General features: G+C 34.3%; 1 protein-coding gene across 1 annotated transcript; it reads left to right on the top strand.

The window, feature by feature from the left end:
* Window positions 1-27,654, top strand: LOC112045857 (laminin subunit gamma-1). The gene is made up of 29 exons (XM_024082212.2): window positions 1-191; window positions 4,059-4,177; window positions 4,848-5,002; window positions 5,675-5,792; window positions 6,290-6,473; window positions 7,145-7,320; window positions 8,170-8,273; window positions 9,576-9,761; window positions 11,316-11,541; window positions 11,842-12,056; window positions 12,378-12,592; window positions 15,978-16,341; window positions 17,352-17,537; window positions 18,375-18,572; window positions 19,422-19,591; window positions 20,296-20,420; window positions 21,709-21,864; window positions 22,293-22,413; window positions 23,468-23,652; window positions 23,952-24,069; window positions 24,156-24,397; window positions 24,484-24,688; window positions 24,774-25,011; window positions 25,230-25,432; window positions 25,508-25,589; window positions 25,668-25,756; window positions 26,140-26,269; window positions 26,382-26,475; window positions 26,555-27,654. Exons 1-29 carry the CDS (start codon window positions 60-62, stop codon window positions 26,703-26,705), a joined length of 4,887 nt encoding a protein of 1,628 aa, XP_023937980.2. The 5' UTR covers window positions 1-59; the 3' UTR covers window positions 26,706-27,654.

The following is a 27,654-nucleotide window of genomic DNA, read 5'->3' as shown; positions in this document are numbered from 1 at the left end:
GCGTCAGTGCTCAGTCGACCATCAGGCGTGTCGAGACGGGCTCCACGCGCTCCCACAAAATGGCGCGGCCATTCATTTATACATACTTTCTAACATTTATGGTTAATGTATTAGCACAGGATTACTACCAAACACCAAGCATAGGATCACAGATATTAGCCACATGTTACAATAATGAAGGACAACCGCAAGTGAGTAACTTATGTGGAGCTTTTGAAACTTTTTTGTTTGTGTCACTTTTTGACGTTTCCATGGTTGTGTTTTTATTCTGTGCCTCGAGTGATTTGTTTTGCAGAATCTACTATCTAGTCAAACTTAAGTCCGTATTCCTTTAAATTTTATATATAAAAAAGCACATATATTTTTTTAATAATCTGCTATATTTGAATGTAAATATGCTTATATTTTGTCATTACATGTATGGAATTCCTATTAGGTGTAGGTTTCTCGATAATATGATTAGTTGTTTAATTTATGTGTGTTCTTATTTAATAGTTGTATTATAAATACGTAAAACACTTATCAAGACATATAATTAAAATTATGTTCATGTTTAATTTCTGATTGATTAAAAATTGGATCGGAATAATATTCGTTTATGCTATATTTTATTTTTCATATAATTCTATCTTTGCAATAACACTTTTTCTAAAGTGTCTTAAGTATACTCAATAGCTATTATATCTATACGACGGAATTGAAAATTTGCCGCTATCTAAATATATGTATTTAGGAAGTTAAGGTTGAATAACTACTATTTAAAAAAAAATTGTTTTTTAGGAATTTGTAATGAACATTAATTTGGTAGAGCATTTTTTGTTAGTAGAGCCATATTTGATGACCTATTTCGATAAAATATCCCGTGTCTAAACCGATTGTGATGAGAATAATGAATGTTTATGGTGATCGGTTCAGCAAACTCCCACAAAATGAGTCTCATACGGTTTCTTCACAAAAATGAATTTTATCGTCTTTGCTGGTAAAACTTAGTATTCAAATAAAATTAATCTAAATCCAGTAAAATGATCTGAATCTTTTGAGGTCTAAATCTGTTTAATCACGACGGAACCCAAAAAACTTGTTACTCGGCAAGTAAAAAGTAGGTTTTACCAAGATAGAGCACTCTTCCTCGTGCCATGTTATCGCAATGACGTCACTTGATAAATAGTGTTCATTATCCCAGACATCAGAGTTCAGATCTCAGGTCTTCAACCTCTAGTGAATTTTGAAATTTTTATTTCTAATTCTGCCGGTATACAGACTCATGGCACAACAAAGCTTAAATAGTATTTTAGTTCCCTTTTTAAATTATAGTAAAATTTTCGGTTCCTCAGCGGAAGAAGCATATGTAGGTATATGCCATATATCAATCATGAATTTAGTGTCTTTTCAAGCGTCAAATCTCCTGAGGTATAGTATATGAACATCCAGGTGATTCAGATGATTTCTGAGTCTAGCTTTGTATTTGTTGTTACTGGATTTTATTTCTTCTTTTACTGTAGATTTAATTTCTATATGATCGTGAATTTCCGTTATTCGTAGGAAACATAACGCTAAACGCTTTCGGCACTTGTTTAAATATGTAATTTTGGGCTCTTTGTATAATAGTAATGTAAGAGTCGCATGCTGATCCTCATAACTGGGTTCCATACATCCTATTGGTTTAATTATTGACATCTAAACAAGTAGCTTGATTTCTAGGGACAACCGGGAGTTCCAAGCAAAACGTACGTATCTAAGAAAGTTCAAAGTACAGATACCTAAGACTTACTATTACAGTTAGTAATCTATTTCGGCTTTTGACAGATTAATTACTATTGTTATCAGAAGGTTATCGAAACGCGAAACAGGGAATGTTAGTCCATGATATTGTGCGAGTTCGTTTACTCTCGCGGTCTAATGTTTCGTTATCAGAGGCCAACGGAACGAGCTTATCGGCACATCCGTTTAACATAGATATGTTATGTTATATATAGATATGTTATGTTATATATATTTTTATATGAAATGGCTTTTTTATAAGTTATAATTAGTTTTCGACCTCTTTCTGATTGGTAGGCTTTCTAAAAACTTATTATTTGTAAGTTCACTAAAATCACATTTAGATTCACTTTCTATCCAAACTGTTATTAATGCAAAACTGTACTGATCTGTTACCTTCAAGGTAATAACTAAATCGATTTTGATGAATTATAATTATGATACATAAATGAAGTTGAAGGCAAAGGCTTCTTCTTGTTCCCAAAAATATATAAACTTTTAATTAATATTATCTACTTGCACGTGTAGAAGTCGCTGACTCGGCATAGACCACCCACTTTCTTCAAACATCACGGTTATATTACGATAAGATCATACTTGCCTCTTAGTAAATCTATCTTATCGTCTATTCACGCGAACAATGTCGCAGGCATCCGTTAGTTAAACATCTTCACTTTGTCGTCGTTGTTGTTGGTGCTACAGAAATTATCTACCCGCCTAGTCAAGTGGCACGTCGATAATCTTTCTACAATCGTTAACGCTTCGAAAACTAGAAAATGTATGAGAATGACAGATCTTGACTACGTGAACTGTCGATAGCAAATGTCATTCCCATACATCTGTCTAGTTTTCGAAGCGTTAGCGATTGTAGAAAGAGAATCGACGTGCCACTTGGCTAGTGGGGCTGGTTACCTAAGAAACACTATTTTGTAATAGTTACCCAAGTAACATTTATATAAAATTCAGTCTTTATTTACTTTATTTACAAAAAAAAAAACGAAAAATATATTATTATAATAAAAAAAATATTTTAAAGAATATGAAAAGTGAAATCTAAATATTGATGTAAGCATGATTGCGCGAACCAGCCGATGTGAATGTCCTCGTCCTGTGAACGAAGCAAGTTCTATTTTGGCGCTAAACCACCATCTGAAATGGGGCCTATAAAACCGCTTCCGTATTTTGTTACAAAGTTATTTCAGACGCGTACTTGCATTAGAGTTTAGATATTTTAGAACAACCATAGTTATGACTAATTATCACCAAAACCATAGTTAAATAATCTTTTTAACTTAAAAATGGATCCGACTTCAAAGACGTTCAGTAATTTTGATTTTAACACAAAATTACTAAATCGATACTCATGAAAATTGAATGGGACCAATCTGGAAGTGCACTCTTTAAAAAAAAAGAATATTCAATATTATTTAAAAAATTACGACGTTATGAGGTAACAAAATATTAATAAACAAAGAACCTTTTTTGGATTTAGTTAAATATCAATTAAGTACATTATACACAAAATACAGACCTCAAAAATATATATTTTTTAAAGTTTTGCCTGTTGATCTGTTTGTTTAAGTATTATTAAAACCAATGGACCTATTTTTATATATTTTTAATACAGATTAACATGAGCTTAGAGCAATGTCCTTTGTTTCATTGTGATCAAGTGTAAACGAACGAGGCGATTGTAATCCAACGGTCAAGCGAAAGCTTCCTAAGATGTCTGGACAAAGCTTTTCGATACAAGATTGATTGAAACGACTATCAGAACAATATTGACCATTATAGTGATAAAATATTATCATATCATTATTTTCTTAAGTACTATTCTTTTACTCGTTCCCCCATATATACGTGATTGATATTTACACCTCAATTTTCTTCAAAGTAAAGTGGACCAAAGCTCTACTGTTTAAAGTTCACTTAATTGGAAGAAATTTAAGGTTGAAATTCTAATCTATGTTTATGAATAAGGGCGTTAATACCCAAATACATAATAATCTGAAGCCACATAGACTAACTATTGACCAATGAGTCAGTTATATAATTTAACTAGCGGTAGCTCGCGACTTCATCCGCTTGAAAATTGATGTAAACTTTCAACTACCCCTACCCTACAATTTTTTTTTATTTTTTCTGTCATAAGAACCTTCTGACAGAAACAAACACATCCAATAACAAAATAGTGAAATCGGTTCAGCCGTTCACTCGTGATGGCGTGACCAAGGGATATATGGATTCATTTATATATGTATATATATATAGATAATAATATCAATTGCTATTTATAGAAATGTGTACCGGAGTTTCAAAACGCGGCATACAAGCGGGCGATTGAGGCGACGAGCACATGTGGTGAACATGGTGTCATGACGTATTGCATTCAAACCTCGGCCGGCACTTCGACTCGGTAACTATAGTTTTACAATCACACTTGACTAACAAAAACAAAGCCTGGTCTTATTCTATCTAACAGATGGGATACAGATCTTAGAGCCGTCAAACTGCTCCAATTGGTCTAAGACCCGGCATTAAAAATATATACCCTCATCTGTTATACATTAGTGCTATAAAATAAATGATAGATAGTGTACACAGTGACACATTGCAAATAGTTTGCCTAGTTAAATTGAGCTTTTATGAGAACCAAACACATTTTTCATACAACATCTAGGATATCATTAAAGATAAGTATATTAAAGGCAATCTTTTTTATAGTAAGAAACTACAGAAATCCAATTCATTCAAAGTTATAACATCAGCAGAAAGCATCGATCTATTAATATTTCCTCTTTGGTAGAAAGTTATGTATTTAATAACAAAATTTTCCAGCGATCCAAGTGAGCTTAATGAGACTTTTTGAACACTTACAGCCAGTTTCTTCATGTAAAGCTAAAATTACAGTAAAAGTAGTAAGTAGTAAAGAAGACTTTATTTTTCAGTGAATAAGACCGTCACTTTTGATTTATGACGTTACTTTGACTGTTACTTGCGATGAAGAAACTGGCCGTTAATGTACTGGTTTCTTGTGTCTTTTGTTTTGTTTGATTTTTATCAGAATGTCTTTGTTGATTGTTTAGGTCGTGCGAGTATTGCAAGCCAGGGGATTTCTCAAGTGACTATTTAACTGACCTGCATTATAAGCAGGATAATCAGACCTGGTGGCAGTCTGAGACGATGAAAGAAATCAATCCCACTAACGCTATCACCCACGTCAATTTGACTTTGCATTTAGGTAAGCACGTAATAACATGAATTTTTATTATTTTATTTATAGAATGTTTGAAAAAATAATCAAAAATTCATTTATTTCAAGTAGGCTCAGTATACAAGCACTTTTGATACGTCAGTTGACTATTTGTAAAGATTCTAACACCGGTTCGGAAGGCAGATTCTGCTGAGAAGAAACCGGCAAGAAACTCAACAGTTGCTCTTTTTAAAAAAAATCATACAATAATATTATAATTACAATTGATGACAACATTACAATTTCTAATAGTTTTACTTCCTGTGTGAAGGTGGAAGCAGATCCAACGGCCTCCAAGCAACTTTATCATTAAGGAACTCATCGATGGTGTAGTAACCTCGACTAAGCAAATGTTTTTTAACACGTTGCTTAAAGCTATGCATTGGCAGGTCCATCACAGTCTTGGGGATCTTGTTATAGAAGAATACACCCAAACCTTCAAAAGATTTTTTGAGAATAAGAAGCGTCTGAGATGAAAAAGAGATGATTTTTTTAATTAAAAATAATTTATATATATCACACAAAAAGCATTAACAATCTTATAAAGTTTAAAAACTGGCTAAGGATAAATAAACCTCTTCCCTGAGATCTGTTTGAGAACATCTGTTTATTCGGTCAACTATTACCACAAAAAATGAATTTCAAATTGAATTTTCACAGGGAAAGCTTACGACATAACATACGTGCAATTGGTTTTCTACTCACCTCGGCCGCAGAGCTTTGCTATATATAAAAAAGTCAGCGCGGATTCTGACTGGGAACCTTATCAGTATTTCAGGTAACTTTTGTATTTATTTACAATCAGAGCTTCCGATAAAAATATCGATGAACCTTAAATCAGAAGAGCTATAAAGGTTTTGAATCTACGATTGAGATTTTTATGCAAATTATAATCATTAATTTAAATATATCATGATTACAAAAAATTGCAACATGAGATAAACATTATTTTTCATTTAACTTGTTATTTATTATTACTATGATAAAAATACTGTAAGTTAGCCGAAACTACTACTTAGGTATTTATATTAGTTGTTTCCCTAAAAGTATTGTTATGAGATAAGATAATTATAAAATATTACCTATATTAATATAATAAGGAGGTAAAGTATGTAATATTGTAGAGGTAACGTCATCTTTTGAAAATTCTTTTGCCATTATACTTATATATTTATATATTTTATCCCCGTATTCTCGGGAACGGGAACTACGTGGGTGAAACAGCGGGGCATCGGCTAGTGTTCTATTAGAATACTAATTATTATTATTTGTTAGTGCATCATGTCGAGACTCATATGGATTATCAGAGCAACGCGCCGCAGAAATCGGTGCAGAAACTAGACCTCTTTGTACTAGCGAGTATTCGGACATCTCACCTTTGTCTGGTGGCAATGTGGTTTTCTCTACACTAGAAGGAAGACCATCGGCTTATAATTTTGAAAGTAGCCCAGAACTTCAGGTAAACAACTGCTATATTTTTTAACATAATTTGAAAATATAATTAAAAACCATACAAAGTATTGTCACTATTTCATTGGTGTATCTATAGGTAATTAAGCTTGTATTTGAATCAGATGAAAATTCACAGTTCTTTGGCACTTAACTGATATAACCCTAATAATGTTACTCATACTGGCCTATTCACTGTTTTGGTCTTTGTTTATAAAGCTATTAAAATAATCATTAAATCAATTGTCAAAATGTCATTTACCTACTGTGTGATGTCCTACCCTTGTCCTACCAGTAAGCACCGGATGACATTTTTACATACAATCTCAATTTCGTATATGTCAACTAGCATACGTCAAAGAGATGAAGAAGAAGAAATACTTCATTATACACAATATAAAACAAAATAAAAATTATCAAAGAATAATTTAAAACAAAAAAAAAATAGTATGCAAAGGCGGCCTTATTGCTATAAGCAATCTGTAAAGAGTCTGCTGAATATCCTAACGTGGTGGAGGTGCTATAACAGAGATTTCGTTTCCATTTTTGAAGGGCAGACATGAGATTTACATTTTCCATGTCTCAACTGCTCAGAAATATGAATAAATGAGAGAGAAGTACAGATTTAAATAAAATAGTTTATAGCAATAAATAAAGCAAGTGGTATTATTACAATTATAGGAATGGGTGACAGCTACAGATTTGAGGATAACACTTGATCGTTTCAATACGTTTGGTGACGAAATCTTCCAAGATACCCATGTGTTACAATCGTACTGGTACGCTATAGCTGATATTGTGGTCGGAGCGCGATGCAAATGCAATGGACACGCGGCTAAATGCAATACTCAGTGCAGGTTAGTGATTATTAATTAGTGAAGCCAGGGAAATTTTCAAAATTTGTAATGTATTTTAATTTCGTACTCATCTATCAAATAAAAAAATATATAATTTCCATAGTATATAAATATTTATGAAACAATTTCATTATAAATATAATCGTTATGTTTTTGTTTACTTCAAATTGGAACAAATTATTTTTCATTAAGTTACAATACAATAGGAAACTTTAGCTAATGGATAAGTTAGCTTACGTTTCCTATTATATTCTATTGTATACAAATCAATATAATGATTATACAAATCATGCCCACGTGGAATGGTGGTAAAAATTCTGGCTACAGTTTCGCGCTGGACAGCCAGGATGATCCATTGCGCAAAAAATGAGCCAGCCCTTTTGTCGAGGCACCTAGCCGCCGTGAAATAATTCGGAGTTTTTGTACTGCGACTCCATTGTCAAGATACATTTTCTAAGTTGATAGCAAGTTCAATGGTTCTTACAATAATTTCACTGTCAGCTATAGCTGAGATAATTGCTTAGCTTAGCTTGTTCAACAGCTACTTTCTGTTTACTACTTCTTATGTATTGCAAAGATCTAGATTTTCATTTCCGTTTTCCCTACCTCTTGAAGATACTTGTGGGAAGTTGTGATTATCTTCAAGAATGAACATTCTAGGAAATTTGTGTTACATCATTTATTGACCATCAATAGCCTATAAAGAAATACTTTCGAAAAAGAATATTCGAAAATTAAACAGACTTAATAACGTTCTGCCTTACAATTTAGCTTTGTACCGAATACTGTTTAGTTTCATGTTTTAACATTATATAATATTTGAAATAATATTATGTTTATTTTTGTTAGATGTGAACATAACACGGACGGCCCTGAATGTGAAAGATGTTTGGATTATTACAACGATGCTCCTTGGGGTCGAGCTTTGCCTACCAATGCTCACGAGTGCAAGGGTGAGTCTAACATCATGATCATTATTAACAACCCATATATGGCTCAATGTTGAGCACGAGTCTTCTCTCAGAATCAGAGTAGTCAAACATACACTGATAATATCATTCCTAATTCCTGTAGGGGAAGGCAGTGACCACGTCCTTACACATGCTATGATTCTTAGATTTCTCCCTTGCTTCTTTCATTCTTATCCTTTCATGCAATTTCATCGGCTATACTCTTGACCTGGCTTTTAAAGAGAATGTCCTGTATTTGTCCTTTAGCCTTCCAAAATATTCATTCTCTCTCGCCTTGTAAATTCCTTTTATTAGTCTCCTATTCATCCTCTCTAAGTCTAATGTATAAAAATAATATTAAGTTAATAACCATTTTTGTTTCAATAACACTGTCAAAAACGTCATACATACTCTGATTTTTTACGCTTGTTTGACGGTTAAGTTTGGTGAGGTCACTTTTCAGACTAGGCAATTTAGAAAACCCGAGCTGAAACTCGAAATTAAGCCTCTCTGTTTTATAGAAATGTCGTTGTTAAAACCTTCTAAAAAACTTAAAATATTGTAATATCAACATAATATATTACCATATTTTTAGCTTTGCGATTATGTAACGTAAAGTAGATCCAGTGCTCTTTGACGAACCAGTATTTGCAATATAGTTAGCGCTTGACCTCAATTAATATTGTATGACGTAACCTTCTAAAAGCGCATGGGTTTGTCAAACTATTCCGTATATCTCCTGGTGAAATGTCTTTGTCGATATATTAGTAACTAGCCACAAGTAAGGCCTACAAAACGACCTACAGATTATAGAAATCGAAAGTTACGATGTATTAAAACTACTAATGCTTAATGTATTGCTATGCGATATCATATTTTACAAGAATAAAACTATGTACATGTTTTTCGAATTATAAAAAAAACAATTTATATTACCTACATACATAAAGAGATTGATCTTGAAATTTGTAAATCTGTAATGTACTTCGAATAATATGTAACTATGCCTTAGTATATTGCTTGGCGCACTTCACAATATCTTTGATTTTATTTTTACATCATTATGTACATAGTTATCAATTAAAATAGATAAACTGTACTTATATTTATTAAATGATTTCACTTGAGGTATAGTAAGTAATTTTAAAACAAAATGATGACCAACAGAGCAAGTTTTTAATTTAAAACATAAAACCGATTTTATTAATTATTATTACGATTACGAAACCTTCTTTAATGTATATTATTTGTAATTCATATGAAATGTTCGATCTAACAAATTTCAGCACCTTATTTTTTCCGCAGCTTGCAATTGCAACGGATTTTCGCAAAAGTGTTATTTCGACAAGGATTTGTACGAGAGGACTGGCCATGGAGGCCATTGTATGAATTGCACACACAACAGAGATGGTGCTAACTGTGAGCGATGCAAAGAGAACTACTTTCAAGGAGATCAGGGCAACTGCACGGCTTGTAACTGCAACCCAACAGGTAAATTTCATCATCATTATTTGGGGAATAAGTATATTTATTTTGTATATTTGGTACATTTCTGACCATTAAAAAATAATCCCAAGATAAATCATTATTCACTACTAAAACACCATTCGGCTCACTGCCGTGCACGAGTCTCTACTCAGACTCAGAGGGGTAAGGTTAGTCAGGCATGCAGGTTTCCTCACAATGTTTTCTCCCTCACCGTTTAAGGCACCTGAAAAGATAGAGGTGATTGTCCCTGACCGTATTCGAAACTACGAAACTTCGCCCTTCGAATCGAAGGTAGATGTCATATCCATTAGACTATCATGGCTCAAAAAACATTACAGTTTTCTGCCAAATAATAACATAGCTTACAACCATCACGCTACTCCAATACGAATTTAAAATTTGTTTTTTTTTTTTCTAAAATGTTATCAAATGTTAATGGATAATGGTTAATGACCGACGCCTATACTAATAAGTAAGTACATGAGTACTTACTTATTCAAGATACGCAACAGTGGCACGAACTTGCCTACTCGGGCCTGCTAATAAAATTTCGGAAACATGGTCTCATGTTTGGAAGCTATATACGAACGTACTCGTACGTTCAACACTAGAATATTGAGTCAGTTAAATAACTAAGTCACTCCGCGAGCTATACTTGGAGTTTCTCTTCGTGATCGTATAAGAAATGAGAAGATCCGCAGACGAATCAAAGTCATTGACATGGCTCAGCGAGTCACGAAGCTGAATGGGCCACATAGGAAGAGCCGATGGACGTCGGGGTCACTAGGTGAACCGAGGATATCAAGCGGGTTGCAGCCACTAGTGCTGTCGTCTCGAGACCGTTGTGCTTGGAGGTTCATGCAAGAGGTTTATGTCCAGCTGTAGACTTCTATCGGCTGATAATAATAATGATGATGAATTATGGTCAGTTAAAAGAACTATTTATTTCACAATGTTTAAAATAATGTTGTATAGGGAAGTCATTTTATGGTGATCCGCCATGTTGAAACAGATTACGGGAGGGACTCGATAACAAGGTCATACTGATAGCTTCTACTCTTAATGTCAGTTACCAAAAAAATGATGTCTAATTGTTATTGTCAGAGAAGATAATGTTAGCTAAGATGATGAATTATGCTTAAAAAATAGTTCTTTTATTGATCAACAATTAACATTATTTTTATTATTAGCCATTACTTCTGACATTCAGAATTGTAATGGGACAATAATAAGTAGGTATTCAGCGGTAGTATTGCACATATGTTTTCTGTGGTATTGCTAATAATAAATTAGGGGGAGAGGGGTACACTGATACATGGGCGAGTCTTCTCTCAGATTTTAGGGTTAGACTTATACTCGTAGTCAACCACGCTGGCTCAATAAGTATTGGCAGACTTCACACACATAGAGAATAAAGAAAATTCCCAAGTATGCAGGTTTCCTCGCGATGTTTATCCTTCACCATTTGGGACACGTGATATTTAACTGACTGACTAACTGTAGAATAAAACAGCAATTAAAAGAAATAGACAAATAATAAAAAGTCGTGTATTTCAGGATCAAGAAACCTTCAATGTAACGCTGAAGGCAAATGTCAATGCAAACCAGGAGTTACAGGAGACAAGTGTGATTTGTGCGCCTCCAATCACTATGACTTCACGAACCAGGGGTGTAAGCCATGTGGGTGTAATGAGTACGGATCCTTCTCCAACACTCCTCAATGTAATCCCGACACGGGCGTATGTTTTTGTAAACAAAACGTTGAGGGCCGACAATGTAGAGAGTGAGATATCTTGATTTTATTTATTTTAGCACTTATTTTATTAAGTCTATCCGAAGTTTGATATTGTTTTTTATAAAAATAAGAACCTAGTGAAACAAATATTATTAATGCTAGTAAGAAATTGGCATTAAGACAAATAAATAGAAAATACTTTAAGAAAATGTTTTTTAACTATTCTATATCGAAGTAAAACAGTGTTTCTAACTATTTTAATCGATAAGTTGACAACAATTTGTAGATTAGTTTTATTATCGGAAAAGTAGTGTTTTATAAGGTTAACATTTTCTTTTTGATTTGCAGGTGTAAACCTGGTTATTTCAATCTGGATATTGGGAATGAGTTTGGTTGCACGCCATGCTTCTGCTTCGGTCACTCGTCACAATGCAGCCCAGCACCCAAATACCAAGCCCATGAAATAAGTGCACATTTTATCAGAGACGCCGAAAAGTGGACCGCCGAATATAATAATCACACTGCCGCCCCATTAAAGTTTAACGCAAACATGCAAAATATAGGTTTGTTACTGCATTCGTATAAATGACATATAAAAATTAAATTTTCGAAGTTCTCATTACTTTAGTTAGTTATTAAAATCGTTATCTTTGGAGACAATTTAATTAGGTTTTTATAGTATTTGTAAGCTTATAGAATTTCTGCAAAAATTCGGATAATTACATACATAGACTGCCAAAATCCTTCCTTTTGCCTTCGCTGTAGTCGGGTAAAAAGTAAGGAAAAGTAAAACTTTTAGTTATAATATACCTACATCTAGCATAATTTTCATGGAAATAAATATTTGGAATACAGGTATGTACAAAACACTGTTCTTTTTACAGCTGTATCGTCTAAGGATTCAGAAAAAATCTACTTTGTGGCTTCAAAGCAGTTCCTTGGTGATCAAAGACCTTCTTACAACCACGATCTTAAGTTTTATTTACGTTTGGGTGAGAATAGAGGGTACCCTGAATCCCAAGATATAATTCTGGAAGGCCCTCATACTTCAGTATCTTTACACATTTATGGACAAAACAATCCGGAACCTAATGATCAGGTATGAAAATAGTAGTAAATATCTGTAGTAATTTTAAGTAGTAATAGTTTTATTGCAAAATGCGCATTGATCATGATATAAAAAAGCGTGTAAAAATATATTTAAAATCAGCGAACATAAACAATCTCTCTAAATCTGTGTCCAAAACAACTTTTGGGTGGACTTTTAAAGAAATTGTATTTGCAAATTCAACCTTAAACGAATCATTTTGATCCGTATAAGGTTGATTTGGCTTTGAATTTGTGGTTTTATTTGAAGCTGCGTTTGTATTGAACTTTAAGCGAAGGTATTTAGATTTAATTTTCTTTAACTATTCTAAAACTGCCAAAACACATGTAGATAGTTTCAAGTAATATTTTCCATATTAGAGCAAGAGCCCACGACAGCCAGACCTTCGTTATTTTATAAAAGTTGAAAGTTTCTCTGTAGATGTCTCCTATACAGGTAAGAACGACCAGCGACTATAAAGTTTGGGTTGTGGTTACTTGGGCAGGTGACAGGTAGTAAAGGTGTATAAAATAGTACTTGAAATTCGTTAAAGTATAAAGCTCAATTTTTTAATATTTCCTTCGGGATAACTTTAAAAATCTCGTCATCCATTGCCGGACACTTATGCCAGTTGCTACCCCCTGCCAGACACCCCTAAACTTTAATAAATTATAATTATACTTTCGTTATAGTATAAAAGCTAAATTTTATATATGTTACTTGGGGACTTATAAAAAGATGTTACCTCAATAGCCGGACAGTTTTCGTGGTTTTTACATCTTGCCAGACACATCGAAAGTCCACTATAGGTGCGAGCGCGAATGCTTAGTCGATTACTATTTTTTAAGATATCTAATAAAAAATAATTTTATTACGTTCATAGCCATGTTATATAAAGTAAAAAATGTTTGTTTAATATCATAAAAATATAAAAAAAAAGTATAATTACAAGTAAAAAAAGATAATTAAACTTATTTATTAATTTAAACATTGTCGTCGATGTTTTCATTTTCTTCATCACTACTACTCCAGTCGATGGCAGAATCGTCCTCAACATCACCTTCTTCTTCAGTGTCTGAAAAAAAAAATAAGCAAGTTCAAAAATTAAGCAAGTTTATACAATTATAAATAATTCAAAAATTATGTATCATAATTTGTCATAATAATTATATACCTGATTGAGTTTTGAGTGAATCACTAACATAACTCGGCAGTTGATCCCCTTCAAACCATTTGAACTGGTATTTGTCATCTTTTAATACCCAGCCATTATTTTCTGGTTGATATGTGGTTGGATTTTTTAAATGAGCATTATTCCAAATTGTACATATATAATTTGCTCGCAGAAATTGCTGCAGTAGTTCGCAAGGTGGTAGGTTGCTAGCGTCAAAGCTTCGTTTACATCGGAGACTGTGTACGAGTCGATGAATATTTGAAGTCTAGCGGCATCAACATCAATTACATTAGGGACATTATAGACATTGCATATAAATCTCTGAATAATATAAAAGATATTTTGTTGATGATTTAAATTTTTAATTAATTCGTTGTTGCCGAAGTTCTTGAAAGCTTCCTGGTACTCTGGATCTTTTTTTAATATCTTATACGGTTTTAATTTTCCTTTTCTGAAGAGCGCAGGATTAAAATCACCACCTGTGATGGCATGAAATCCAGGTAAGCTCTGACAAGTTAACAGTCCCAACTCTGCATGTATTTTGGTTAGGTCCACATACCTTAAATTATTTCCAGTGCCTGTAAGCATCCAAACAACCGAATCACTTTTAAGGTGATGCATGTTACCAAGCATTATAGCCGCAATATCGGTATCAGCACTTCTTATTACTATTTCTGCTGGATAGTTGATGTTACATGCATGATATACTGACAACTCTTCATCAATCCTTGAGACAACTTTGTTGCAATTATCAACAGTAAAAGAATGACACTTTCTGAAATTGATGTATATTGTTTTGTTGCCAATAAATGGCACCACTTCATCAGTAGCCCAATGTGAAATAAAAAAATCAACTAAAGCTTCTTTGAAATTTAAATTTTTCAACTCATCTATGGATGGTGCGCAGTAAAAGAACGCACTTGACTAAGCGCTCTATCTCACTCGCACCTACTTGAAGTTGTTACCCCGCGCTCGCACCTATAGTGGACTTTCGATGTGTCTGGCAAGATGTAAAAACCACGAAAACTGTCCGGCTATTGAGGTAACATCTTTTTATAAGTCCCCAAGTAACATATATAAAATTTAGCTTTTATACTATAACGAAAGTATAATTATAATTTATTAAAGTTTAGGGGTGTCTGGCAGGGGGTAGCAACTGTCATAAGTGTCCGGCAATGGATGACGAGATTTTTAAAGTTATCCCGAAGGAAATATTAAAAAATTGAGCTTTATACTTTAACGAATTTCAAGTACTATTTTATACACCTTTACTACCTGTTACCTGCCCAAGCAACCACAACCCAAACTTTATAGTCGCTGGTCGTTCTTACCTGTATAGGAGACATCTACAGAGAAACTTTCAACTTTTATAAAATAACGAAGGTCTGGCTGTCGTGGGCTCTTGGGCTATATGATTATGTGATATTTAATGATAATTCTGCATTGCTGCGAATATTTTTGATGCGAATGTTTTAATCTATTATTGCGCTATATGGTTGTGACTCTAAATTAAAGCCGCATTTTCATTATATGACATTTGTCGCGCCACTCTGTCGCTCGACACGAAATTCACATGTCCCGCGCGATGTCGCCTGACGTCCTTAGCGACGTTTACGGGTTGTGCAACATGTCGCTAATCGGTGCTCGAACAAGTCATATGTCGCGGGACAACTTTTGCAGTAACAACTACGTGAATGTCGAGCGAAGTATCAGCGACATGTCGCCTAATGAGAATACGCCTTGATATGTATTAAATTTAAAAATCTACGAATGTAAGACAGTCGTATTTATTTCTAGAAAAGCTTGTCAGTTTTATTAATTTTTATCATATAAAATAAATTATATGCATTCAAAATAGGATCTTTATCGATATCACAGAATACATTAGGCATTAGGTGGTAAGTAGCATTTATTTATTTTATATGATGAAATTATATAAAATTTAGTATAATTTTTTTTTATATTGTCTACTAGCGAAAGTAGGTAGTTCTACATGAAATAAGATTTTGTCGTATTCAGTTGTGCGATGAACTCTTGCAATTGATAATAAAATATTAAGTGTAATAATGCAAGGATTTTTGCTATGTTGAATTTTGTGTATCTGATTTATAGTGTATTATATTATTATATATTAGCGTGCTAATAAATAAATAAGTGACGATGTACAGAATTTTGGGCGTTATGAATATGACCCACTATACAAGTAATTTTATTGTGTTCCAGGAACAAGAATATGTATTTCGGTTACACGAGGATCCCAGATACGGATGGACACCGACTTTGTCCAACTTTCAGTTTATGTCATTGCTTCAAAATTTGACTGCAATTAAAATAAGGGGCACATACAACAAATACGGCACAGGTTATTTAACCGGGTTCAAACTGGATACAGCAGAAATCGGGAGAGAGAAGGGATCAGCTCCCGCTAACTGGGTGGAGAAATGTTCATGTCCTGACGCCTACGTTGGCGACTACTGTGAGGAGTGCGCCCCTGGATATAAACACGAACCAGCGAACGGCGGCCCATACTCTGATTGTATACCCTGTGACTGCCATGGACATGCCCATATCTGTGATACGGCGACAGGTTAGATTAATAAAGATTTATACAGAGTGCTTGAGAGTACGTCCCTTAACTTCAAGGTGGTGTAACGAGTCAACTTATAGCAGCCGAACTGCATAGCTGATATTTGTTTAACTAAAAAATAAAAGCTTTTTATGTTTTCATACAAAGTAATTCAAATGATTCAGACTATTTTATTTTAAAAATACGTAAAATTTGAGAACGTCACAATTATAATAATGCGTATAATGAACACATTTTAAGATCTATTTACAAAAGAAATATCATTTACCCCGATAATATTAATTTTAGAAGGCATGTTCCTTGAATGAACATTTTTAATTAATTTTCGGTAAAGAATATAACCCCAGAGTTATGGGAAACACTCCCAAGTCTGCGTGAAATACAAAAAAAAATCCGATCTACATATTCCTAACTACGATTATAAATGCGATTGTTACGTTTTCTTGCATAAATCTGATTTAAAAATTCTTTTACCAATGGAAAGATTTTATCAGCGAGTAACACATATCCCCACGGAAACGCGATTCATGCAAGGGAAACAGTGAGGGCCTCTGATCTTATCTACTTTTTTTCTTTTATTCTTCTCAAGTTAGCCCTTGACTGCAATCTCACCTGATGCTAAGTGATGATGCAATCTAATATGGAAGCAAAATCCACACCCATTTTGGTTTCTACATGACATCGTAACGGAACGCTAAATCGCTTGGCGGTCTTTGCCGGTAGGGTGGTAACTAGCTACGGCCGAAGCGTCCCACCAACCAGACCTGGACCAATTAAGTAAAACTTATTCGGCCCCACCTGGGGATTGAACCCAAGACCTCTGTCTGGGGATTGAATCCACCGCGCATAATAAACTGATCCTAAACTCGAACCCAGGATATCCTAATCCGAAGTAACAAACGCTAACCACTGCACCAACGAGTTACGAGTTTAATCGAAAGGAAATAATATTCTATACATTATTTTAATAGGTGTATAATTGTTACAGAACCATGTGTTTCAATTTGCAGGTTTTTGTATATGCAAACATAACACTACTGGAAGTAACTGCGAGCTCTGTGCGAAGGGTTTCTATGGCAACGCCATCGCTGGAACACCGGACGACTGTAAACCATGCCCTTGTCCTAAAGACAGCGGGTGCGTTCAGTCCAGGGATCAAAGCATTGTCTGTACCGACTGCCCATCTGGATACGCAGGTAAAATGCTTTGTTAAAACGTGGCCCCACAAATGAATAGGTACTGTTAGTCCGAGGTCCGTGTATACCTGGCGAATTTCATCAAGCTGTTTATTGGATGAAAAGTATTTTATATCAAATTAAATAATAAATATGTTAAAAATGGCTAAAGAATTTCAGTCAGAATTTTAGGTATCTCTAATATACTTATATCATTTCTGAGAATTATAAGCCACTATAATTCTCAGAAATGATATTATACATTTCTGAGAATTATATAACTACTTGTATCTCCCTGTTTATGGTGCCTGTCTGATTGTTTAATTTCATTAAATAAATTGATTTTTCTATTCTATTATATAATAGATTAAAAAACACGCTTTTAGCACGAAAAATTTTATCTTAATCGAAGACCGGGAAGTGGATCAAATTGAGGTTCCAAGATTTGCTTACCTATATAGTTACAAGTGATTGGGGAAGCCGCCATATTGGATTTGTAATGACATTTCTTAGCTAGTCATGTATTATCATCAGAACTCAGAGCGTGTGCAAAATTTCATCCTAATCGAAGACCAGGAAGTGGGGCAAATTAAGTTTCCTAGATTTTCATACACAGTGAAGCTAATATAATATAAAGCGTGTAAAAAGATATTATATAAAAACGTTCTATAATAAAAAAGAACTGAATTTAAAAAATAATGCTTTATTTCTCTTGCTTTGAATGCTTTGGTTCTCATTGGTATTTGGTATATACCTGAAGCTACTCATACACTTATAATACCTAAGCAATTAAGTGATGCAATATAAAAATTAAATAAACTAGTAATAATTTAATGTATTGTTTTTCGTTTACCTTAGGTCCTAGATGTGAAATATGTGCAGACGGTCACTTTGGTGATCCCACTGGTCAGTTTGGTCCACAGACAGAATGTCAGGAGTGTCAATGTAACGGCAACGTTGACCCAAACGCTGTGGAGAACTGCAATAGGACTACTGGAGTTTGTCTCAAGTGTATTTATAACACTGCCGGGGAACATTGTGATAAGTGCTTGAACGGTAAGTCCGATATAATATCTTATTAATGTGCCTATTGAAAACCCTACAGCATTGTCTTGAAGATCGAATTTGTGTACCTTACCTTTCTATGGTCAGAACATCGATACATACCTAGTTCCTACAATCCACTAAAGGAGGTGTAGTTGTTTCATCGTGCTAGCCAGTGTGTAAGCACTGACATCTTAGCTCATAGTCTTCACCAGGAAGATCTTCCTGCAATACTGTATGGTTTTCCTCGCGGCACATAATATCGGTTTTATTGTTATGTAAAACCGTTATAATATGTATATTTTATCTGTACGTGTTTTTGTCACTGAACTCCTCCAAGATGGCTGGACCGATATGGTTGAAAGGTGTGTATATTTCAATGGGTTCCTGAATGATTTGGAAATAAGAAAAAAGCTGAATATCAGATTTTTTTTGACGTGTCTGTCTATCTGTCTGTCTGTCTATCTGTGGCACCATAGCTCCCGAACGGATGAAGCGATTTCAATTTAGTATTTTGTATGAAAGATGACTTATGTGCGAATGTTTTTAGACATGTTTGATGAAAATCGGTTAAGCTTTTTTCGGGGGGTTCTGGGGGTTAAAAGTGGGGAAGAATAACCAAATGTCTGCAGATATACTCGAGTACTTGATCGAGAGTGTAATTAATAATTTCATGACCTTCGGTGGATTTACAAAATTTTCAATTTTATAGAACAAAATGACCGACATTGCAATCCGATATGATTATAGCTCTGTTTGTTCGGGTGTTGTTTTGGGTAAAAAATTACAATATATCAAAAGCACATGCGCTAAGACGTGAATTTTTAATATATCATTAAAACTGGTATTCTGGTTTTACAGGTTTCTTTGGCGATGCACTCTTACAAAATAATAAAGGAGACTGTAAGCCGTGCGAATGCCACGAGGCGGGTACATTGGAGAGCTCCGACGGTTTACCTCAATGTGATGGACTCACCGGGTATTGTTCGTGTAGGCCTCACGTTATTGGCAAAAATTGCGACACGTGTGAGGTAATTTTTTAAAGAAATCATTGCCTTCTTTCTGTAACTGACCCTTAAATAAGCCCGTACTAGATGAACTTGCGAAAATAATCCAAAATCTTAGTGATGTCTTCACATCTCACTATTGTGTATTTGTATATCAAATCCAATATTATCTGACTGAGTTATGCTTAAAATTGTAAGCCATTTTTTTTTTAATTCTTTAAAAGTTAGCCTTTGACTACAATCTCACCTGTAAGTGATGTTGCAGTCTAAGATGGAAGCGGACTAGCTTGTTAGGAGGAGGATGAAAATCCACACACCTTTCGGTTTCTACACGACATCGTACCGGAACGCTAAATCGCTTGGCGGTACGTCTTTGCCGGTAGGGTGGTTACTAGCCACAGCCGAAGCCTCCCACCAGCCAGACCTGGAGCAATGAAGAAAATCTCAATTGGCTCAGCCGGGGATCGAACCCAGGACCTCTGTTTTGTAAATCCACCGCGCATACCACTGTGCCATGGAGGCCGTCAATATTAACACACATATTTGTATTTTTTTGATAATGCCATATTATTTTTTAAATATGACCAACATTCCCGTGTAGTGGGTACGACAACAGACCAGCGGGCAAGGGCTACCACCTTTCAGTAATGAGCACCAATGTTGAGCTATTGCACTTTTAAATTATAGCTACTGTATTTACGATAAAATTGTTTCAAATCTGTTATCAGGATGGTTACTACGACATCCGATCGGGAACAGGATGCAAAACATGCGATTGCAACGTTGAAGGATCATACAATGCAACTTGTCATCCAGTTACCGGGCAATGTTACTGTAAGCCTGGTATTGATGGGTATGCATATTTTTTTCATTATTATTTTTCGAGTAGCTAAAAGCTCAAAAATCTGGCTGGTCTATTCAATATTTTGGCCTTTTGGCCTTTATTATCAACCTATTAAAATAAACATCAATCAATTGAGAAATGTCGTCTACCTACAACATGATAACCACCAGTACGGATCACCGGACGATATTTGTTACATAGAATCTCAATTTCGCTTATGTCAACTAACATACGTCAAAGATAGTGAATTAGCCTGCAGAGCCACAAAAGTTAATCACTGGACTAACGATGTTATTGTTAATATTTGTTATATAATTATAAAAGACTAGTTAATACCAGCGGTTTCGACCGCGTCAAATTAGGGTTTCCACAAATTGTTTCTGAATATAAATGTAATATCAGCTCAATCCAAGTTTATGCTTGAAAGAGTTCATACCATCATTACAATCAGTATTTCGCAAATTTCATAGAAATTATGGTCACTTTCGGGACAACCTTTGTGTTAATATAGGATAATATTATCAAAATTCAGCCAAATCAGCCAAGTAGTCGCGGCGTTAAGGAGTAAAAAATCCATACATCTTTCGCGTTTATAATATTATAGTAGGAACTAAGAAACCACCAGCATTTTAAAATACCACGGGAACCATTGATTTTTTTGGGACAGAAAGTAGTCTATATGATAATTCAGGATCTATTTCCATTCTAAATTAAAATTATACGTACAGCAGTAGCGACATTAAAGAGTAACAAACATCCATACAAAGATTCTAGTTTTCAAAATTAGTAGGTAGCATTCAATTGTACAGAAGCTCTGTGTTAGATTTCTTTAACACTAATTAATTCTTTATAACTAATGAATATTTCAGACGATAGACTAACATTTCCGAAGTGCATGGTACACTCAGACCAATAATTGTATAGGACCTGCCTCGCTAGACGTTATTTTTCTGTCAAAGTATATGATCAACGATCTAATGCGATTATAGAAACTGTCTCTATAGAATCAATGTTAAATAGTTGTAATCGTGTTCGTCGGTTAAAGAGCTCCATAAAAATTTCTTTTTGCGTAATTGAATTGTTTAAAAAACGGGCAAAAACTTCTAGTTTAGTATAAGATATATACCAAATCTAAGATCGTTTTCTTCAGAAAATGACAGACAATTTTGTTCGTGACTATGACTGCGATACAGGTCCTTCTATAATTGGTCTGAGATGGTACAGCACTAGCTTTAGCACTTTATTCATGTACTATGGGAGGATTATGTTAATAGTTTTGTTTAATGTTAACATTCAGTATCCACTGCGACCGCTGCCAGCAGCAACACTACGGGTTCTCGGTGGAGGGCTGCAAGGATTGCGACTGCGACGTGAGGGGCTCCATGTATTACCAGTGTGACATGGACGGCCAGTGCAAGTGCCTTAACAACGTCGAAGGCAGACGTTGTGATAGGTAAGACTTCAAGAGTTCCTTGAGTTTCTCTTTCTTCTAAAAAAGAATATCCAATTCCATAAAAAAGATATTTCTTCAACACTTTCTGAGATTTCGAAATATACCCAGTAATTGGGCCTCTGGCTAAGTTACGCACCAATTCTCTTTTTACAAACGCTAATTTCTATTCGATGACGCTAGAAATGATATCCACTTGGATATGTCATTTCCATCCATATTCGATAGCGATTGTAGAAAGATAATTTATGTGTAACTTGGCCAGAGCTGCTGAATATTAAATATGACATTAAATATTTGATTTATAAAGATTGTCGTCTATTCGATCTTAAACCATTTAACTGATTATGACGAAAGAAACATATATGCTTCAAAACTTAATATCTCATAGAGCACATTCGTCAAAATTCACATTTTTATGACTGTTCTAGGTGTATGGAGAATAAGAAACGCCGTGCCGATGGAAAGGGCTGTGAAGAATGTCCTGCTTGTTATAGTCTTGTGCAAGATGCGGTTACTCAGCATAGAAAAGAATTAAAAGAATTGGATGATGTAAGTTTTGTTAGAGAATAATATATACCGTAGACACCCGGTCCAGTTCGATAGGTCCTTCGAGAAGGAGGTAAATTGCCGAATCCAACTCGATTGGGCAGCGTTCGGGAAACTCCGCGACATCTATTGGATCCTTTGCACCTGAAGTCAAAAGCGCAAAGCGTAAGGGGAGCTGCTGGATGCTGGCGGCTCGAGACAGTAGTGTTTGGTGGTCTATGAAGAGGCACGTTTTTACCAATAGGCGTATATCGGCTAATAATAATGATGATGAAGTTCATTTTTTTAGTAAGTAAATAGTAATATATTGTGTAAGGAAACTTCTTCAAAAAATCTCAAAAAATGTAAGACCAAACGCAAAACTCAGGACATAAATACACCCTTATTTATGTCCTGAGTTTTGCGAAACTACGTCTATCTTACTCGGTTGCTTATATTTCTATATTGTAAAAATAAAGTTCCTAGCTCATTAGAGCCACCCGGGACCCGACTCATACTGCCTCATCGCTAGGCGTCCACTTGTAGTCGACAGGTGGACCACGGGTGAACGCCGCGTTGTCACCAGTGAACCTCGCGTGGTCAACGAATTTTTGCGTATTTTACGCGAGGCAAGCATGCCAATAGCGAGCTATCGAGTGGTCTACTTGCAGTCCGCGCGTTGACACCTTGCGAGCGAGCCGATCCGATTATGGTGCGGAGTTGATGTATTGAGCGCATGCCTATACAAACCCATACGAAGAATACTAACAATTAGAGGCAAGGCGGTGCAGGTCGGGTCCCAGGTGGCTCTAATAAACTACAGCCTTAACAAAGGAACCTCTAAGCAGTTATAAAATTCGTATAAAATGGATTTCTAAGTAGGGTTTACCTTGAAATTAACTGTGAAACTTTAGATTTCATAAGATCATCCTAAAGGATATATTTTTAAAGCCGGTAATGCTTGCTTGCCCATAGTCATCAGCAATTAAAATACTGTAAATCCTGTTGAATTCACAGATGATACTACAAAATATATTTAACAGTTTGATAATTTAATGAATGATTACATTTCTTCTAGATACTTTCGAAAATATCTAAAGCCCCAACTGTTGTTGAAAATGCTGACTTTGAAAAAGAATTACAGCGTGTTAAAGCGGAAATAGAAAAATTGATGCAAGAAGCGCAGGCAGAGCTTGGTACCGGGCCCGGTTCTAATATTACCAACAACTTAGCCGATCTCGCTGATAGGCTGGCTGATATCCGGTAAATGTAACATTATTATGCTTTGTCATGTTTACTGTAAGAAAGTTAAGAGAATCATTATATATGGCATCCTCAATAAGTTATCTAATTAAACATAAATTAACCAGTCTTTCATTAATCTATCCCTACTCAAGAATCTCATTGTCACTTGAATTTAAGATGTAGCTTTCCATTATACTGCACATCTACTATACTAACTAACTCATAAATAAAAAATAAATAACTTGCTCCCCAAAAATGTTTTTTTTAGTCATCATCGTCAAAATCCTAGTATATATATGTTACACAATTTTTTTCAGAAATATGTTATTCAAAATTGAAGATGAAAGCTATGAAGGTAATGAGTCTGTAGAGAGGAGCAAAGGTAATGTTTCCAAAGCTGAAGATACAATAGAAGCTGCACAAAAGGAAATCAATGTATGATCATGTTTTTTGTTTTGAGTTTGTATTTATGCATTATATGCGCTTATAAAATAAATTAAATAATTATTTTAATGTTGCAGAGTGCTTTGGAGTATCTTGATGGAGAAGGAGCAGCCGCTTTAACCAAAGCACGCAATCGATCTGACCAATTCGGAAAACAATCTGTAGACATGTCTGCGTTGGCAAAGGAGTCTCGTTTGTTGGCCGAAAAATTAGAAAACGACGCAAAGAATATTAAAGATATTGCTGATAAAGCTTTAAATACATCCCTTACTGCAAACACTATCGCTAAAGATGGAATAACAAAACAAGCTAACATAAGGTAATCAAAATAAATCAAAATTATTGTTATCATACTTATTTTCTAGATATTATAATAGGTGCTGACGAATATATTTTGATTTACAGTAGTGAGGTTCAAATCTTAGCGAACGAGTTGAATGCAGCGGCTGGAAAGTTAAACAGCCTGGCAGAGTTAGCTGACCAGGCATTGAAGCGAGCTAAGACCGTCTATGATGAAGCTTTGGGACTTTATGCTGAAGTGAACACTACTTTATTACCAGATATTAAGCTTAACGAATTACACACGTCTGCTGTGGAAATGAATAGAACTGTAAGATTTTTTTAAATAAAACATCAAATATTTGTTTAGTTTTACTACCATTTTTATGCTTTATGATTTAATTTTATGCTCACAGATTGACGAGAAAACAGCTGAATTGGATCAACTTATGAGTGACACTGCAGAAACGCTTCAGTCTTTAGAAGACGAAATTAGCCGAGGAAAAGATCTTTTGAAGCAAGGTCACGAAAGACAAGATAAACTGTATGACTTACTAGGTCAGCTCGATGAATTACGAGCCCAAGCTCAAAAAGATGTAGAGCTCACTAATGCTACTCTAAAAGAAGCAGATGATATCTACAAAACTCTCAAGGGTAAGTAAAGATAATTAATTTTCAAAAAATAAAAACTAAATTTTAGTTTATCCAAGGCATTATAGATAAGTGTTATCAATGTATTGCGAGATATTCTATTTCCATCATGTATAATAAATAGCAATATCTACGTTAACATTATTTTCATCTTCATATAAAATGTAAATGCATGATATTGATGAAAAATATTATTTATTTGATTATGTTATTAAATTCAGAATTTAGTGATCAAGTAACGGAGTCCCGGCAGCTAGCTGAAAATGCAGCTTTAGATATACCTGGAGTACAAGAGAAGGTAGCAGCTGCAGACGCCAGCATAACCAGCATTACTGACGAATTAACAGCTGCTAGTGATAAAGCTAAAGAAGCCAGGGACTTGGCTCAACAAGCCCAACAAGAATATGCTAATAAGGCATCCGAGGTAATATAGTTTAGTCAATTATATATCAATGAGAGTATCTTATAATTTTAAAATAAAATCAATTATAATTTTTAGGCAGCACATGAAATTCGGAAAGATGCTTCCCGATCTAAGGCTGAAGCGCGTAGACTCCGAGACGAAGCTGAAAAACTATCAAGTATGACTATTAAAAATAGTACATTTACGAATAAGCCAAATGAATGTTGTATAATTAAAATAATACCTATTATTTTAGCTCGAGTGCAGGGCACTGCTAAACAAATCAAAGAGTTGGAGAAACAGGCAGGTGATAATATGCAGCTTACGCGTGACGCTAAAATGAAGGTAGGACAACAAACCACGATTGTGTTATTGAATTTGAAGAAATACGATAATTTTTATTTGAATTTGTTCGTTAGTATACATCATAGATGATGCTCCAATGCACGTTGGTTGACCAGGTGCCAGATAATAATGTTTGACGGTAAGAATCACTGATGGTAATGACAATGATTAGGATTAATTGCTACTCTCCGAGGTACATCATATCACAGGTATTACTCATCAAGTTTCCCACTCCGGGCACACACATGGAATACTGAGAGTTTCATAAACGAAAGAAATAATCTAATGTTTATTTGTGGTTAACTTATTACTAGTTAGTATAGATGTCAAAGGTTAGTATGATAACACAGAATAGTAATCAAGATTGTTATTTTTATGAACAGGTAGGTCAAGCCAATACCGACGCTCGTGAGGCTGAAAAACAAGTGTCCAAAGGGTTGGAAGATTTGAAAGTAATTATGGACGAACTACAAAACTTACCAACTTTAGACGATGCAGCGCTTGATCGATTGGGTAAGTTATAATTAGTAAATAGTAATTTTGTTGTAAATTAAACTATGAATCAGTATCTATTACACGAAGTAAGTACATTATTACTATTTACCTACTACTTTTTGTGTTACAGAGGAAAGTTTAAGAACAGCCGAAAATTCTCTGCGGTCAGTGGACTTAGATGGCAAAATCAAAGCCTTAACTGAGGCTAAGAGCAACCACCAACTGTATGTATTTGATAATTAAGAATAAATTACTAAATATTCTTGTTTATCATTATATATTTATGTATATACGTTTTTACAGATGGATTAATCAATATAAAGATGAGCGCAATCATCTTAGCAGCGAGGTTGATAATATCGAGGCCATCTTTAATCAATTACCAGGTGGATGTTTCAAGAAGATCGCCCTAGAACCGACTGAAGGGCCCAGTAGACCTGCTAGCTTTAGATAGTGAATTGCAGAATTTTATAATATGGCAATCAAGGATCAAAAGACAATAAGTTTTATATCTATACTCATGGTAGTTCACGATACTGTACTACACAACACAAATTGGTAGGCACGTCAACTTTAGACTGAAATCCTTAACAATCGAGAAACTTCAACAGAAAGACTGTTGAAGTTTCGGAAGTATGTCCAAAAAAACACAATACACAATAAATATATCGTCATTCAGTAACTTAATAATCAATTAATAATATAGGTACCTAATTTATATATATTTTTTTATTTAAATAATTCTGAAAACATTGCTATTCACACAGCAAATAATTATTTAAATATTCTGGATCAGGCGTAGAAATAAAATAATCATAAAGCTTATTTAAATGTTACTAGCGGATGCCTACGCTTTCGTCCTCGGTTTTAATAAATATAATCTTTATTGATAATTTACTGTTTAAAGAATTCCGAAATTAATTATTGGAACTGTTCAATGATTTTTTTTTATTGAAATCAGAGTAAATAATAATTTTGTATTAAAAATATGTGTTCTTAGTATCAGCATTTATTTTCGCATTTTACGTTCTTAATTAGTCGTTATTTTATAGAGTTTTTTTAAACCTTACTATACATTATTTTGTGAAGTTTAAGTTATAATTATATAGGTAATTACTTACTTTAAACGGTGCCATATATATTTGGTACAAATTGTAAATATTCTTAACAAATACAATTTAAGTATTGAACTCACACTTTGATATCTATTATTTTTATGATACATGATAAATTAAGTAAATTGTCTCCCAAAATTATTACACGCATTTCGCCAAAGAAGAAGAATGACAAGAAAGGTGTACATTGTAGGATTAATATTAACATTTTTTTATTTGACCTATTGAAGATGAAAAAATACATTTCACTGTAGTTTATTTATTTGTAATAAAACAAAGAAAAAGGAA

Source organism: Bicyclus anynana, chromosome Z, assembly GCF_947172395.1.
Source record: "Bicyclus anynana chromosome Z, ilBicAnyn1.1, whole genome shotgun sequence".
NCBI lineage: Eukaryota > Metazoa > Arthropoda > Insecta > Lepidoptera > Nymphalidae > Bicyclus > Bicyclus anynana.
The sequence above is the reverse complement of the archived record's forward strand: the minus strand, read 5'-3'. Positions and strand labels throughout refer to the sequence as shown.